General features: G+C 39.1%; 3 protein-coding genes across 9 annotated transcripts; all 3 read left to right on the plus strand.

Moving 5' to 3' along the window:
* The first annotated feature begins 28 nt into the window (after positions 1-28).
* On the plus strand, positions 29-3,395 carry LOC145651259 (RNA-binding protein 12B-like). The gene has a single exon (XM_081697051.1). It carries the CDS (start codon positions 1,032-1,034, stop codon positions 3,000-3,002), a length of 1,971 nt encoding a protein of 656 aa, XP_081553177.1. The 5' UTR covers positions 29-1,031; the 3' UTR covers positions 3,003-3,395.
* A 6,065-nt stretch (positions 3,396-9,460) lies between these two features.
* On the plus strand, positions 9,461-13,381 carry LOC145651160 (uridine phosphorylase 1-like). Of its 7 annotated transcripts, none has more exons than XM_081696412.1 (8): positions 9,461-9,613; positions 9,853-9,934; positions 10,281-10,392; positions 10,586-10,744; positions 10,946-11,060; positions 11,276-11,485; positions 11,703-11,849; positions 12,197-13,381. In XM_081696412.1, exons 2-8 carry the CDS (start codon positions 9,888-9,890, stop codon positions 12,343-12,345), a joined length of 939 nt encoding a protein of 312 aa, XP_081552538.1. In that variant the 5' UTR covers positions 9,461-9,613; positions 9,853-9,887; the 3' UTR covers positions 12,346-13,381. The 7 variants fall into 7 exon arrangements, with proteins under 7 accessions (XP_081552538.1, XP_081552537.1, XP_081552539.1 ...); XM_081696411.1 differs by having other exon boundaries at positions 9,462-9,617; XM_081696413.1 differs by having other exon boundaries at positions 9,480-9,677.
* A 135-nt stretch (positions 13,382-13,516) lies between these two features.
* On the plus strand, positions 13,517-17,199 carry LOC118242122 (RNA-binding protein 12B-like). The gene has a single exon (XM_081696410.1). It carries the CDS (start codon positions 14,836-14,838, stop codon positions 16,804-16,806), a length of 1,971 nt encoding a protein of 656 aa, XP_081552536.1. The 5' UTR covers positions 13,517-14,835; the 3' UTR covers positions 16,807-17,199.
* Positions 17,200-18,393: the final 1,194 nt, after the last annotated feature.

The following is an 18,393-nucleotide window of genomic DNA, read 5'->3' on the forward strand; positions in this document are numbered from 1 at the left end:
TGGCTAACTTAGCGGCTCAGTAGCTTGCGGGAGTTTTGTTTCACGATATAAATGGTGGGGGTTTGTGATGACTATTGTTCATATAATTAACATTAGAAGTGTTTTCCTTCATCAGTATCACAGACGATTGGATGGATCGATGCAAGTGATTTGACTTGGAACCCACGAAAATGGTCTTTGTGGAGAAGCTGACTTCCGCCGTCGTATTGTTTGCTAACCTAGTTATTTTGAGGTCATTGTTAGCTAGCTAGCTTCCAAAAAACGGCCCTTCAGGTTTCAGATGTGTCCAATATAAGATCTTTTTTATGTGCTTGATTTCTGGTGGAAAGTGCTGCTTGTTGATGATGTCGGGTTTCATCTTAAAAGCCTTTGTTCACCTGGTGGCGTTCTGTTTCGTGTCTTCCGTTATTTTGGACTTCATTTCGTCATCTTTCACGACTGTGGTTGTAGCTGACAGTACAGATATTCGAGTCTGATGTTGGCGTCAAAGGTCGATGTGCTTCTCGATCTGGTCAATGCTTGTGGTGATGTCTTCTGCAAGACATAAAATGACACCCTAAGCTCGTTTGTGAACATATTCTTCATGGAAATTTTGTTGATTCATATGAATTACATTTGTTGTACAAATCGGTTTATTTGCTGATTGTGGACTGGACAGTTCGTGTTTCCAACGGGTTTTTAACGGGAAGCTGCAGGACATTGACGTTAAGTATTCTGGGTACTGTGGTGCATTTTTAATGTTACAGTATGAAGATTCTGACATTGTGGCTGTTCAGAGCATGACTGGGTGGAAACGGACAGCATACAAATTGTTACAAAGTCTGGACAGCACACGCTGCACGGAGTTTTAATTGCAAGCTTCAATTGTTAAGGCAGAGCGTCATAAAAATACATGATCTAGAGAACTGAATGTCAGATGATAAGTGAGGTGTTGTTGGCATCATCATAGTCCTTGCATTGATGTTAATGCTTACTGCAGGGTCCATTAATAACCATTGGGTTTGGAATTGGAAGACCTTGAACACTGTGACATGGTGGGCCATGGCCATGACAGGGATAACACCATATGTACCCCTTTTGTCTACAGGTGCTGTTGTGTGTACTTCATCATGGCGGTGGTCATCCGCTTACAGGGACTCAGAATCACTGCTGGTTCTGAGGACATTCGCAATTTCTTCACTGGCCTTAGAATACCTGATGGTGGAGTTCATATAATTGGTGGAGACCTTGAGGAAGCTTTTATAATATTTGCATCTGATGAAGATGCGAGACGAGCAATGACACGCTCTGGGGGATGCATCAAAGGTTCCCCTGTTAACTTGCTTTTGAGTAGCAAGTCGGAGATGCAGAAGGTTCTAGAGGAAAGCACAAGGAAGTCTGAAACAAATGTCAAGAAGTTTTATAAGGAGGGTGTCAAAAGGCCTGCAGCAGATGGAAGACCACCCTTATTAAATGAGGACATGAGAATAGACATGCGAAGAGGAGATCATCAGAACATGGGGAAAAGAACATCCCCACGTTCTTTGAATGATTCTCAAAGTCAGATTGGCGATGGGGCATTGAATGCAGGTGGTCTTTATTTGAACTTGTCTGGAATGCCATTCTCAGCAACGAAGGAGGACGTCCGCCTGTTTTTTAACGGTTTGCAAATTGATGACGTAATATTTTTGAGAAACCACCGTGGAATGTTTAATGGGTGTGGTTTGGTCAAATTCGCAACCAGAGAGGATGCCAAAGAAGGACTCAAGAGGGACCGACAATACATTGGTCCACGTTACATCAGAATAATGTGTTGCTCAGAGGATCAGTGGGTGGATGCTGGGGGTTCTATTAGACTAGAAGGTGCCGGTCAGAGAAAATATTTATCAGACCGTGCAAGATCTCGCTCTCCCATTCGATCTCAATCACGATCAAGTTCCCCTTCTGATGACGAGTACTGTGTGCTGTATGAAAACCTCTCGTATTCCATTGAAAAGAGGGACATAAAAGCCATGCTGCATCCTGTTTGTGTGAAGGACGATCAGATCATTATTTTTGTTGATAAGAACAGTGATAGGACCAAATCAGCAGTTGTGGTGTTTAGAAATCTGATGGACTACTGTTCTGGATTAGCTCATCATAAAGAAACATTTTTCCAAAGGACCGTCTATGTTTCTCCTATCTCCAAAGAAAAGATGGTTGCCATATTGGAATCCTCTGCTGATTCAAGAGGAGATAGCAGAAGGTCCAGTAGGTCATCTGAACGATCACAAAAAAGTGCTTATGACTCAGAAAGGAGATGCCTGTACGTTCGCAATCTGCCTTTTGATGTCCGTAAAGTAGAGATCATGGATTTCTTTCATGGATTCCAACTCTCAGACAATACGGTTGTCCTGCTTCAGGATGAGAGGGGAGCTGGTCTTGGTGAGGCTTTAGTGATCTTCCCAACAGAAAAAGAGGCTATAACGGCACAGTCTTTGAACGGGCGAAGGTTTCTTGGATCAGAAGTTATGCTGAAATGCATCACCTTGGCTCAGACGCAAGAATTCAGAAATGAGGTAATAGGCAACATGCCAGAGAGGAATGTTCAGAGGAATAAAACGAAATATGGAAACTCGTCTTTTTTCTCTCGTGCCCGAATGCATGTAGATGATCGTGTAATGGCAGATGGGCCCCACTATGGACGTGGAAACAAAGGTCCTTTCGGTCATCTTGAAAGCCCCGATGCTTATAGACACGGAACACGTGGACCACATTATGAACCACCTGACCAGCAATTTGATGGGCCCACCTGTCTTAAATTGCTCAATCTACCTTCTCAGATAAGAATCGATGAAATCTATGACTTCTGCTATGGGTACAGAGTCATTCCTGGATCAGTCTCATTACAGTGTGATAGAAGTGGAGTGCCTGTTGGTTCTGCAACTGTTGTATTTGAAACCCACAGTGAGGCAGTCACTGCTGTTCAAGAATTAAATGGAAGACCCATTGGTACCAGGAAAATAAAGGTTGTATTTGTGTAGAATTTGGTCCGGGGATTCATTAACACAGAGCAGTTTATAAGGACTCTGTTGATTAAGAAATCTGTTAAGTAATTAATTTTGGTGACACTCATTTTGTTCTTTCTATTTGATTAAAATATCATTTTTGCTGTCTTTCAAATAGGGACATACTGACTATAAAATGTTTTCTGCATTTAGGGTTTATTTTATTTGGAATAACTGATTTTTAAAATTTGGTGAGGATGTTATTGCATTTGCATTTTGCAAAGCAATTTTAGGGTGTTTTAATTATTGTATCTTGCTTTAGGAAGACTCTGTTAACACTCCAACACCCCATTTTTGCTTCTTACTTTTTCCTTCCATCTTTCTCTCCTTTCTCCCATCATCTTCTGATTAAAAGTAACATCCTGGCCAGCGGTCTGTGATTTTGCCTTTTGCACCACACACACACACACACACACACACACACACACATACACTCACACACACACAATCTGAATATTTACAAAATGATTTTCTGACACAAAAAAGATTAATATAGTCCTGTAACTTGATAAGAAATAAATGGATTAGAACATTCCACATATTTACTGTTGTTATAAGGTAAGGTTTAAACTGTAGTAGGTATTTGTAATATGGATGGAAATGTAGACATTGGAAAAAATGTTAAAATCTATTTTTCTGCCCATAAGGTGGTCACATTGTCCACACTGGAAAGAAAAAACTCTTTTTAATTAGATAAACCTTTTTTTTTTTCCAGCCATTTCACATGAACCATTAATGTATTTGGTGATGCTGATCTTAAAGCCTTATTCCTGATTAAAGGTCGAGCATGTTATCTCCTTTCAAAGCAGTACATATGTATCATATATCTACTTTTAATGTTCTTTGTTTTGTATATGATGTTATATATTTTATGTTATAACAATGCATTGCAATAACTGAAATAATACAGTTATTGCAATGCATTGTAATACAACCACACTGTACTTGAGAATATGGTCATATGGAGGTGTTTCTAATCTGGAAACAGCTATTTACAAGCATTGGCTAATTAATGTTATTATGACAGACAGCTGCAGTAAATCTTTCACGTTATTTAGAGCAGTAATAGATGAAAAAAGCATTTTTTTAGACATTATTAAAATATCTGCTATCAGAACTCAGCATATTCTATTTTACAACTTAAATCTCAATTATTCAGCTTTGCTTTTTATAAGCCCATTAAGTGTCCTAAATCGTACACTCACCTCCAATTCATCAGAAGCATCAGGCTAGATATACAGTTACGAGTCTATAGCTTTGTTACGCATATTTGGCTGGACAGTTTTGAGTGGCAGTTCACTCTAAACTCAGCAGCGAGGCTGACTCGTGTAAAAATGGCAACAACTATTATGCGACAAACTACCAGCTCAGAACGCACAATCATGCCAGTACCTCAGTGTTGATTAAATGTTTGGCTACCAAAGTCATATCCAAGAATTCAGTAATGAGGTTCTAGGTAACATACCGGAGAGGAATATAGCATATGCCTATAATATAACATATCATTCAGAGAAATATAGCAAAGCATGGAAACTCATCCGTTTCCTCTCGTGACTGTAAAATGTAACACATGACAAAGATGTAAATGACTGAATTAATGTAAGTGATCGTGATGTGATCCAGTGCGTAAAGGGACCGCTGATCAACATGGTAGTTGGTGAACTGCGGCGTGTAGCCTAGTTCAAATGACGGCACACCGTAGCTGATTTTAATTAAGTGGCTAGTGCACGTAAGTAGTCTGGCTGACAGCCACCCTGGGCGTATCCCAGGAAGCAAGTATCAACTAATCCACATCTGTTAACATCTGTGGACACGTATCTGTCGTTTATCTGTTACAAAAATCGAGACGCGGTTGGTGCTTAATTTTAACAGTACTTTTGACACACGTGTTGACATACGACATAACCATGTGGTATTAAGGGCATCGTTGTTTAAATGGGTTTTTGCTATAGCATATTTTTAGTAACCTAATGTTTGTTCCCCTGCAGTATAGAATTTATCCACGAACACATTAATCACCTCAGTGTGTTCAGTGTCACTTCCAGAAGCAGTTTTGAACTATGTAGTCAGCCGCGCAACACTGGAGACGTTCTACACGTTTCAGAACTCAGCGTCCCTCCTCTGTGAGTTTGCTTGGTCTACTTGCTTGGTTCATGTCCTGTTGTTGCTCCTAAATGCTTTAATTTCACAATAATAGCACTTCACGTTGACCGGGGCATACCTGGCAGGGCAGAAATTTCATGAATTGACTTGTGGCAAAACTGGTATCCAATGACAGTGCCACCATTAAAAGTAACTGGCAGTATAATGGGTAGCTCTTCAGTGCCAGTTTGTCTATGGAGATTGTACTGGTATGTCCTTGATTTTATACACTTATTAGCAATGAGCTTTGCTGAAAAACCTTAACTAAATAATTTGACATTGGTATAAAAGAAAACATCTTCATGAACTACCCCATGGGTAACCAACAGTGACCTTCGAAATGACTAGAATTACATATGTCCGGAGACTACGGTGGTTTTGAGCACTTGTGCCAGTCTAATTAGAAGGTGTTCAGTACCCTCTAAACCTCTAGCTGTGACATGAATAAACTGGTGATGAGGATCTGGTGAGGTTGTGCCGGGGAAGGCGGCAGTTGTAGTCACGGACTGAGGGCGGTTGCGTGACATTATCTTACCTAATATTAGCAATGCTGCAGATTATAAGATTATAAGATTGCAAACCTGAATACAAAACATCAGGTTTACAGTTGGGTTAAACGCCGTATTCATAGAGAAATATAACGAGCGTATAAATGCGTATTTATTTATGCGTGTTATTAATGCCGAGCATAGTGAATTAAAAAAAAAATCAATTTCTTCATTGAAAATGGCATTAAAATTAATAAAACATCAAATGGATAAAACACCAAATGGTTTGTTTCATCATTTAGTAATGTCACAGTCACATATGTGCTTTTCAGCACATAAAGATGACAGGAGCAGCTAGCGTTATGTCACTTGAGCTTGGTGTTCAAATGGATGGAGCAAATATCGTGTAAGACAGTGCTGAAACTTTAGATATGTCATCTGATTTTAAAGCTAGCGTTTCTATGAAAAGCATGTGGTTCGTGCTTTAGAATTATGGCTTTGGTAACCAGGTTTAAAATGTTTAACTTGTTCAACAAAAAAACATGAGTGTGAGCTAGCTGGATGCCACTGATCGACTGTTGGTTTGATAGCGAGCTGAATGTTACTTTCGCTACAGCTTATGCTACTTGGCAAAAACAATGTAGTTAATTTGGATCGTTTTCTGCAGCATTTAGTTAATCAGCTAACTTAGCTATGTTGGCTAGCCACATGGTTACCTAGCATACATCGAATATGTTTCTTAACGTACTCTTGAGTGTGTTTTGCGACGTAGCGCTAGCTAGCTCCGCTAAATCGTTGTATTCGGTTTCATTTTAGCTAGCTAAAAACAATAACAAAAAGCATTCTTATCAGAAATGTCAGTTGTTAATGATTGCAGCTTCTCAAGGTGTAGTAAGTTAGTTAGCTAGGTTAGCTGGCTTATTTAATTGTGATTACTTATTGGTTTCAGAGACCGATTTGTTTAATTTCGGAATTTTAATAACCATCATACGAATTGAAGGCATCTCGCCTTAACTCAGTAGAAATCACTGTTGATTATTTGGATAGCTAGCCATCCAAGCTGCGCGTTAACGTTTGTAGCTGCTTGTCAAACGTTTTAATATTAAGTATAGTTTTGTTGCATGCTTAATTGTATTAGGGTGACACGACGGACATGGTGATTACTACAGTGTGTGTTGTGTGCTTTGTAGCTAGCTAGCTAACAAAACTACGATAATGAGAACTGCGATCATGAAATAAAGTTGTTGGCTGGTGGCATGGATTTGACACAAACGTCGTTTCATGTGAAGGATGGGGGTGTCGAGGAGGAGGATCCGAAACCTGCAGCCGGCTAGGCCGCTGCGTCGTTTGAACATAAATCAAGGTAGGTTAATAAGCCAGGCGGCAGGACGTGCACGCAAAGTATATTTTAGTACCGCGTCAAGAACTGTGATCTGTTCGGCGAGGGGTGAAATAATTTTGGTGTGCTTCATACTGTGATCTATAGAGAAACACAGAGAGGTAGTGGCCGAGCGATCGGACAAGACGACGGACACACCAGTAAGGCGATATAATTTAGTACAGCACACTGAAGTGCCACACTTTCGTCTGTTATACCTGCTTATCATCCCTTCTCAGAACTCTTTTTTTATTATTGTGGACAGACAAACACCATTAGTGAGAAGCAGTTTTATGAAATCCTTAAACCTCAAAGCCAATGTCAATCACTTGCCAAGACAGGTAGGTATCACTTTGGATATTCAGTTATAATTATCATTATCACAAAGAGACTATATTTGGTTGTCAGACTTGCACTGTTTATAAATCAGTCAACATAGTAGTTTTAATACAACACTTATTTGCTGTTGAGAAGTTTCATCTGTCCATTTTTGGATTATTTTGGCCTTAAATTATTTAGTAATCAGCAGGATGGGGAACCTAAGAAAACAGAAGCTGATGGAGGCATCCACAAACAGTGAAACATTAAATCAAAAGGGAATTTTGAAGACTTCTTTGTAGAGTGTTTGGCTAAGTCTCAAAAATTGCAAACGGTCAACTGTGCAGTAGCAGTAAAAACTGCAGTACAATTGCTTTGGAAGTGTTTAGAAATGTAGCTAATTTTCATTAATTTATGTCTCTCTGAGGGGGGGGGGTGGGGGTCAGGAGGGAAGTGAAGGGAAATAACATTACAATGTTTTTGCTCCTAATAGAAAGAATATCATACAGTAGGGACTTGCTGATCAGGTTGGCAAGCTCACCAATGGCAAAGAAAAAACCTGACTTCCTACCAGACCACCCAGTAGTTCTAGAAAAGCCAGTAAGGTTATTTTTTATCACCAATCACCATTATGTAAATGAATACATACTGTGCTGGTCCTGATAAACTGGTATATTTCTAATATATTTCCTTTATACATTGTAATCAAACCATCTGTGTATGCAATGTAATGTTCCTCCCATACAAACTACATTTTACTGTTCTGTTTCACAGAGGCACCAAGATGTGTTTCTGAACAACTTTAACAATAACCTGGACATGTAAGTGGAAAGAATAAACAGCTTTTGTTGTTTTAGTGTCATCACGAGAGCGAGAGAAGTGTAAATAGCTGTTGGAGACTGTGGTTTTTATTTTATTTTTAATTTATTTATTTTTGTTAAAGACAGGGCGCTGAAGGTGGTTTTTGTCTGCGGTTACTAGCCCACTCCAAACAGTGATATTCACTTGTTCCTCAACATTCTTTCTGCTAGTTGTGAAGTGAGTGTGATTATCTGGTCTGCGGTCTTTGTGCTTGTTGACTTTGAGTTGTATTTTATGTTTGCACATTCCAAGCTCCAGATCATTTCTTCTTCAGGCAAACCAAACCAATTGTACTTGACAGGCAGTATCAGCTGAATGTTGATGTAAAGCAATGTGTGATCACGTGGTTCACAGGAGCATGTTTTAATTTAAATGAATATGTGCAGACTTCTTTAATTGACATTAAATGTTATCATTTAGTGAAATTTTTTTTTTACCTTTGCATTATTTAACTGCTTTTGCTTACACTACAAATAATACATGAATGTGTTTGTTTTTGTATGTCTAACACTGCCTGATCAAGGATTCTTCACACACTGGCATTTCAGCAGATTGGTCCACCTCTGGGTTTAAAATGAAAAGCAAAGAAGATTATAATTTCAGTAATTAAATCATTGTTTTATCTTGAAAGTCTTTATTTGTTCTTCTTTGAGTAATGTGCGTTATTTGTATGTATTTGTGGATGTATGTTTCTCAGTGTCTCATTAGGGCTTTTGGAACAAACTTGAAATGACAAGTTCAAAATGCCTTACACAAACAGTTGAGAAATTTAATTTCACTTTCACTTGTGAAATTCCACTTGGTTATAAAGCGAAGAATCAAGTTAGTGTGACAGTTTCACAACCTTTGTAGTTTCAACAGAATTATTTACTGTGGTTGACTTAACAGTACTGTAATGCATATTTCGTACACACGTTTTATTTGGTTCTTTCTTTTTGTCATTTCAAGCATCTTATACCACTGCAACGCTATAACTAATTCACTGTCATTTTTGTTACCTTGTCTTTGTTTCACAGACAGTTATGTAATTCGACTGCAAATATTGTAAGTGCTAAGTGATATCTTGATAATCCAATCTTGAGGTCACAGCATTTCAGGCCTTGGTGAGTTCTCTGATTTCTCGTGGATGGCTGTAATGACATATGTAGTGTACCATGTGTGGCCGTAATGACATATTTACTGTACCATGTATGGCGCTGGCCGCGCAGAACACGCTTGCCACGTACACTTCCTTCATGCTTGTGTAGTAGCGTCACATCTTCCAGTGACCCAGCCGGATGTCGAAGCTTAAAGCTGCAATATCGGAAAATCCCCCAGTCCAGGTTTTCAGTCCATTTAAAATATCGCTCATAGCGACGTGGTTGGAGGAAGGAGCATCGGCTTGAGGAAACTAACCTAAGGCAGGTATGCGGGCGAATTCCATTGGTGGGGTTGCGTGAGGTAAAGGATTTTTAACCCGTGTAGGTGAATATGAATTTGTTACCGTCTATTCGACCGGATCGTATAAATGTTTTTTTTTTTTTTTTTTTTTTTTGGGGGGGTTTAGTGAAAGAATATAAAAGAAAAATAATTTGGTTGCTGCTAGCATTAAACAGTTTTATGTTGACATGCTATAAAGGTCTAAAACGCTGTGTTGCAGAGTATTGTCCCAGAGTATTTAACGGCACAAACAAAATGGCATCGGGATTTGCTGATGAGAAAAATGGAAAAAAATGCGGAAGGTAGACAACATCATTTTTCAAACATACAAATTTACTCAAAGTAAACAATTTAAAAGTACATTTGGTTATTGTACATTTGGTTATTGTGGTAACCTGTGGTAACCACCATTTCACTGCACGTTATACTGTGTATGACTATGTATGTGACAAATAAACCGAACTTGAACTTGAACCTTGGAACCGGGAACGACCAAGAGCACAACATTTAGCTTCCTGTAAGTTTTTACGATTTGGTCACAACACGCCCATATCTAGCTCCACTTCGCAATTAAAGTTGCTTACAAACGTCTTATTAACCATGGCTGTTACAACGTCTATTTGCTAAGGGTTTGTTTGTTTATATAAGGTCCCCATTTGTTAACAATCCACATTTGGACTCCATGAAAGAAGATATTCTGTACCATTTCAATCTGAATACCGGCACGCTTAATTTTCCTGCAAAGTTCGGAGATGTCAAAGTAAGTTTTATATCGTTTATCGGTCAGATCGATATGTTTTTGAATTGTGACATGTGCTACCACAGCGCCATAGTTTGTTATCAAGTATAATTACCCGCTTAATGTTTGTCAATGTTGAGCTGAATATACTGATCATTTAACTGAGATGACCTTATGCATCACAGCCAAACTGTTTTTCGTGTTTATTTCCTAGTTTGTGTGTGTTGGGGGTAGTCCATGGAGGATGAAGTCTTTCGCTGAGTACATTGCTGGAGAGCTGGGTCTTGCAGTTCCAAACGCAGAGTACCCAAACATCTGTGAGAGCACAGATCGATATGCCATGTACAAAGTAGGACCTGTCCTGTCTGTTAGTGTAAGTCATTACCATCAACATTAAAAACTCTACAAACAAATTTGATGCCTTGAACAAGCTGTGTGTGTGAGAGTTTTTTTGGGGTTTTTTTGAGGGTTGAATACTTTTTTAAAAGAAAGCTCTGTGTATGGCAGCTTCACTACATCCTAAGGTGCATTGTAGGTGTACTGTGTTTGACAGTGAAATGTCTCTGTGTTTTAGCATGGCATGGGCATCCCCTCAATTTCGATAATGTTACATGAGCTCATCAAGCTCCTCTACCATGCACGCTGCACTGATGTTACAATAGTGCGCCTCGGAACCTCTGGTGGAATAGGTACTCTTGACCTTAACACATCTACTTTTTTAATAAAGAATTAACAGACATGGCAACATCTGTTACTTGTTCTCCCCCAACATAGACTACCCGTGGTATTTAACATTAAAGTGCATATAATTATAGACGAGGCAGCTTCTAGTGCAGGACATTGTGGCTAGGACAAGTGACTTGTAAATAAGTGCAAATCAAAGGCATATCCATCTTTTTGTCAGGTTTACATCCAGGCACAGTGGTGATCACCAAGCAGCCAATGGATGCCACATTCTTGCCCCGCTTCGAGCAAGTCATCCTGGGCAAGTCAGTGGTGAGAAGCACCGAACTGGATGGAGATCTTGCAGAGGAGCTGCTACAGTGCGGCAAAGATCTAGCAGAGTTCGACACGGTCATTGCTAACACAATGTGCACGCTGGACTTCTACGAAGGTATTAGTCTCACTCATGACCCACATGGGACAATAAAGTTCTAGTTTTAATGTAATCATCACTGAAGCTGTTGGTATACTCCAAGAACTGAGAAACATTTTTTGTGAGTAGTGAAGATGTGTTTTGTCTTCACCCTCTTTACATTAATTGCAGCACAACTGCATTCTTGCAATGTGAACACCCACCACCATATTGTTGGGCCTGGCATATGTTTTAGGTCAAGCTCGTTTGGACGGGGCTTTCTGTTCTTACACCGAGGAGGACAAGCAAAACTACCTGGCCAAGGCCTATGCAGCAGGAGTGCGCAACATTGAGATGGAGTCTTCTGTTTTTGCTGCCATGTGCAAACTGAGTAACCTACGAGGTAGAGAATGTCTGTGTTAGAGAGGCAGACATAGAGTTTGCCTCTCTGGAGTGCATCTGCGAATAGTCACATGTATTAGACAGCTCATCACCATATCAGTAGAAGTCAGTCTTACACACTTTTTTAAAAAGTAAGGGTTCTTAAGGGAGATATGGCGTTTTGGATGCAGCTTTCTTATTATGTAAGACCCATTTGGAATTTTAAATGTGGTAGTATTACTCTAGTGGTGTCACAGTAATAAAGTACCTAATATCCATGCGTGTATAGCACAGATTTATGTGTTAAAGCAAAAAAAAATTTGCACACTCATAATTTTGTGAAAGCTCATTTTGGCATCTCTTTTCCAGCGGCAGTGGTTTGTGTGACACTGCTGGACCGGCAGAAAGGAGACCAGCTCAGCAGTTCTCATGATGTCCTGCACAGCTACCAACAACGGCCACAGATCCTAGTTGGACATTACATCAAAAAGAAGCTTAATGCTTCCAAGAAAAGTTAGGCTTCATATTTATGAATGTGGAATGTATGTGAAGCCAAAACCTCAGTGTAATTACATTATTTTGTAATGTTTGATTTAACCTCTGCATTTGCCTCTGCAGCTAGTCTTAGTCATGTACTGCTTATGCACGCATTTGAACATAGTTAAAATTTGGAAATGGAAAGGAACATTTTTTAAATCTTGTTTTTATACTGCTTATTTGAAATAACTTTAAAAAAATATATTTTTAGAGGGATGAAGGGTTTTGCTCACTGTTTTGCATTTCGTCTGTCAATGTGTCAGTGTTCCTAACAACTCTATTAAGGTATAAAGATTTAAAACCACCTGTCTACAGTTCATAACCCTCACTCTAACACATCCAGAAACAAACATTCTTTTGTTTCTTTTCAGTGTGGTCAATGCATGACTATGCAGTGAACTGTTAACCATGCTTGAGAGTTTGTTCTTAAGGAAAGGAGGATATTAAGGCTGCATGGCTTTGTTTTTTGACTTCTATTAGCGACCCTTGCAGGACCTGTTGGCAAGCTTTAACATTCTTTATGAAACTCTGCTGATAACATAGCTGTAAGCAGTGTTACAGTTCCAGTGTTACAGTTTGAACTTCATTCAAACTTAGCTCCTGAGGGGGTCCACCCTCTTCATTCATTGCAATACTCTTCATGCAAACCTTTCACCAAAAGACAGGCAAGCTTATGACTTATCCCAGCCTTTTTAGTACTGTGGGCACATGCAAATAGACTGGAAAGGATGCCTCCATTGCAGAGGAGTTTCCTGATTAGTTAACACACCTGATCATTTTTGGTTAATTTGGTTACGTGGCTTTATTTTCTTCTCTGAGCAACTATTTTAGTCATAGCTGTCAGGATTTAAAGACAATTTTGCCAAAGTTTTAAAGACAAAAATGGAAATATTAAAACATAGATGGGACCATAATGGAGGAAGACCAGCAAGTATTCTCTAGTATTGATATTGTTATAAGAGCACGTTCAGTGTGTCCAATGTTTATCAAAAATAAATAAATAAATACTGAAAAATGTCTTTGAATGGTTTGTGGGTCCATAGGATCATAAAGCGGCTTTCTACTTAAAATCCACTTGGCACTTATAGTGCTTCTTTGAGCAAGATGTATATAAATTTTATTGGCAGCATAGCTGCCATTTTCATTTTACAAATATTAAAGTATAATGATTAGGAAAACCATTGTGCTAAGTAATGCATTCCTTTAGAATTGTCAGTTTACAGATTACAGTTTTAGCAAGTTACAGCCTTTATGAACTAACAATAAGGTATTAATGTATGGGGTAGTCGAACTATTTTTGAGTACATATTTTAAGATCTCAAAAAGCCATATTGTGTTTATAAATTATTGTAAAATGTTTTAATTTGATGTTTGTGTTTGCTGTAAAATAGATTTTTCTTTCTCTTGACCGTGCTGTGTAGGCTGCTAGCAAGCTAACGTTGGCTAACTTAGCGGCTGCGTAGCTTGCGGGAGTTTTGTTTCACGATATAAATGGTGGGGGTTTGTGATGACTATTGTTCATATAATTAACATTAGAAGTGTTTTCCTTCATCAGTATCACAGACGATTGGATGGATCGATGCAAGTGATTTGACTTGGAACCCACGAAAATGGTCTTTGTGGAGAAGCTGACTTCCGCCGTCGTATTGTTTGCTAACCTAGTTATTTTGAGGTCATTGTTAGCTAGCTAGCTTCCAAAAAACGGCCCTTCAGGTTTCAGATGTGTCCAATATAAGATCTTTTTTATGTGCTTGATTTCTGGTGGAAAGTGCTGCTTGTTGATGATGTCGGGTTTCATCTTAAAAGCCTTTGTTCACCTGGTGGCGTTCTGTTTCGTGTTTTCCGTTATTTTGGACTTCATTTCGTCATCTTTCACGACTGTGGTTGTAGCTGACAGTACAGATATTCGAGTCTGATGTTGGCGTCAAAGGTCGATGTGCTTCTCGATCTGGTCAATGCTTGTGGTGATGTCTTCTGCAAGACATAAAATGACACCCTAAGCTCGTTTGTGAACATATTCTTCATGGAAATTTTGTTGATTCATATGAATTACATTTGTTGTACAAATCGGTTTATTTGCTGATTGTGGACTGGACAGTTCGTGTTTCCAACGGGTTTTTAACGGGAAGCTGCAGGACATTGACGTTAAGTATTCTGGGTACTGTGGTGCATTTTTAATGTTACAGTATGAAGATTCTGACATTGTGGCTGTTCAGAGCATGACTGGGTGGAAACGGACAGCATACAAATTGTTACAAAGTCTGGACAGCACACGCTGCACGGAGTTTTAATTGCAAGCTTCAATTGTTAAGGCAGAGCGTCATAAAAATACATGATCTAGAGAACTGAATGTCAGATGATAAGTGAGGTGTTGTTGGCATCATCATAGTCCTTGCATTGATGTTAATGCTTACTGCAGGGTCCATTAATAACCATTGGGTTTGGAATTGGAAGACCTTGAACACTGTGACATGGTGGGCCATGGCCATGACAGGGATAACACCATATGTACCCCTTTTGTCTACAGGTGCTGTTGTGTGTACTTCATCATGGCGGTGGTCATCCGCTTACAGGGACTCAGAATCACTGCTGGTTCTGAGGACATTCGCAATTTCTTCACTGGCCTTAGAATACCTGATGGTGGAGTTCATATAATTGGTGGAGACCTTGAGGAAGCTTTTATAATATTTGCATCTGATGAAGATGCGAGACGAGCAATGACACGCTCTGGGGGATGCATCAAAGGTTCCCCTGTTAACTTGCTTTTGAGTAGCAAGTCGGAGATGCAGAAGGTTCTAGAGGAAAGCACAAGGAAGTCTGAAACAAATGTCAAGAAGTTTTATAAGGAGGGTGTCAAAAGGCCTGCAGCAGATGGAAGACCACCCTTATTAAATGAGGACATGAGAATAGACATGCGAAGAGGAGATCATCAGAACATGGGGAAAAGAACATCCCCACGTTCTTTGAATGATTCTCAAAGTCAGATTGGCGATGGGGCATTGAATGCAGGTGGTCTTTATTTGAACTTGTCTGGAATGCCATTCTCAGCAACGAAGGAGGACGTCCGCCTGTTTTTTAACGGTTTGCAAATTGATGACGTAATATTTTTGAGAAACCACCGTGGAATGTTTAATGGGTGTGGTTTGGTCAAATTCGCAACCAGAGAGGATGCCAAAGAAGGACTCAAGAGGGACCGACAATACATTGGTCCACGTTACATCAGAATAATGTGTTGCTCAGAGGATCAGTGGGTGGATGCTGGGGGTTCTATTAGACTAGAAGGTGCCGGTCAGAGAAAATATTTATCAGACCGTGCAAGATCTCGCTCTCCCATTCGATCTCAATCACGATCAAGTTCTCCTTCTGATGACGAGTACTGTGTGCTGTATGAAAACCTCTCGTATTCCATTGAAAAGAGGGACATAAAAGCCATGCTGCATCCTGTTTGTGTGAAGGACGATCAGATCATTATTTTTGTTGATAAGAACAGTGATAGGACCAAATCAGCAGTTGTGGTGTTTAGAAATCTGATGGACTACTGTTCTGGATTAGCTCATCATAAAGAAACATTTTTCCAAAGGACCGTCTATGTTTCTCCTATCTCCAAAGAAAAGATGGTTGCCATATTGGAATCCTCTGCTGATTCAAGAGGAGATAGCAGAAGGTCCAGTAGGTCATCTGAACGATCACAAAAAAGTGCTTATGACTCAGAAAGGAGATGCCTGTACGTTCGCAATCTGCCTTTTGATGTCCGTAAAGTAGAGATCATGGATTTCTTTCATGGATTCCAACTCTCAGACAATACGGTTGTCCTGCTTCAGGATGAGAGGGGAGCTGGTCTTGGTGAGGCTTTAGTGATCTTCCCAACAGAAAAAGAGGCTATAACGGCACAGTCTTTGAACGGGCGAAGGTTTCTTGGATCAGAAGTTATGCTGAAATGCATCACCTTGGCTCAGACGCAAGAATTCAGAAATGAGGTAATAGGCAACATGCCAGAGAGGAATGTTCAGAGGAATAAAACGAAATATGGAAACTCGTCTTTTTTCTCTCGTGCCCGAATGCATGTAGATGATCGTGTAATGGCAGATGGGCCCCACTATGGACGTGGAAACAAAGGTCCTTTCGGTCATCTTGAAAGCCCCGATGCTTATAGACACGGAACACGTGGACCACATTATGAACCACCTGACCAGCAATTTGATGGGCCCACCTGTCTTAAATTGCTCAATCTACCTTCTCAGATAAGAATCGATGAAATCTATGACTTCTGCTATGGGTACAGAGTCATTCCTGGATCAGTCTCATTACAGTGTGATAGAAGTGGAGTGCCTGTTGGTTCTGCAACTGTTGTATTTGAAACCCACAGTGAGGCAGTCACTGCTGTTCAAGAATTAAATGGAAGACCCATTGGTACCAGGAAAATAAAGGTTGTATTTGTGTAGAATTTGGTCCGGGGATTCATTAACACAGAGCAGTTTATAAGGACTCTGTTGATTAAGAAATCTGTTAAGTAATTAATTTTGGTGACACTCATTTTGTTCTTTCTATTTGATTAAAATATCATTTTTGCTGTCTTTCAAATAGGGACATACTGACTATAAAATGTTTTCTGCATTTAGGGTTTATTTTATTTGGAATAACTGATTTTTAAAATTTGGTGAGGATGTTATTGCATTTGCATTTTGCAAAGCAATTTTAGGGTGTTTTAATTATTGTATCTTGCTTTAGGAAGACTCTGTTAACACTCCAACACCCCATTTTTGCTTCTTACTTTTTCCTTCCATCTTTCTCTCCTTTCTCCCATCATCTTCTGATTAAAAGTAACATCCTGGCCAGCGGTCTGTGATTTTGCCTTTTGCACCACACACACACACACACACACACACACACACATACACTCACACACACACAATCTGAATATTTACAAAATGATTTTCTGACACAAAAAAGATTAATATAGTCCTGTAACTTGATAAGAAATAAATGGATTAGAACATTCCACATATTTACTGTTGTTATAAGGTAAGGTTTAAACTGTAGTAGGTATTTGTAATATGGATGGAAATGTAGACATTGGAAAAAATGTTAAAATCTATTTTTCTGCCCATAAGGTGGTCACATTGTCCACACTGGAAAGAAAAAACTCTTTTTAATTAGATAAACCTTTTTTTTTTTCCAGCCATTTCACATGAACCATTAATGTATTTGGTGATGCTGATCTTAAAGCCTTATTCCTGATTAAAGGTCGAGCATGTTATCTCCTTTCAAAGCAGTACATATGTATCATATATCTACTTTTAATGTTCTTTGTTTTGTATATGATGTTATATATTTTATGTTATAACAATGCATTGCAATAACTGAAATAATACAGTTATTGCAATGCATTGTAATACAACCACACTGTACTTGAGAATATGGTCATATGGAGGTGTTTCTAATCTGGAAACAGCTATTTACAAGCATTGGCTAATTAATGTTATTATGACAGACAGCTGCAGTAAATCTTTCACGTTATTTAGAGCAGTAATAGATGAAAAAAGCATTTTTTTAGACATTATTAAAATATCTGCTATCAGAACTCAGCATATTCTATTTTACAACTTAAATCTCAATTATTCAGCTTTGCTTTTTATAAGCCCATTAAGTGTCCTAAATCGTACACTCACCTCCAATTCATCAGAAGCATCAGGCTAGATATACAGTTACGAGTCTATAGCTTTGTTACGCATATTTGGCTGGACAGTTTTGAGTGGCAGTTCACTCTAAACTCAGCAGCGAGGCTGACTCGTGTAAAAATGGCAACAACTATTATGCGACAAACTACCAGCTCAGAACGCACAATCATGCCAGTACCTCAGTGTTGATTAAATGTTTGGCTACCAAAGTCATATCCAAGAATTCAGTAATGAGGTTCTAGGTAACATACCGGAGAGGAATATAGCATATGCCTATAATATAACATATCATTCAGAGAAATATAGCAAAGCATGGAAACTCATCCGTTTCCTCTCGTGACTGTAAAATGT

Source organism: Electrophorus electricus, chromosome 14 (genome assembly GCF_041902795.1).
Source record: "Electrophorus electricus isolate QZ-2024a chromosome 14, ASM4190279v1, whole genome shotgun sequence".
NCBI classification, from domain to species: domain Eukaryota; kingdom Metazoa; phylum Chordata; class Actinopteri; order Gymnotiformes; family Gymnotidae; genus Electrophorus; species Electrophorus electricus.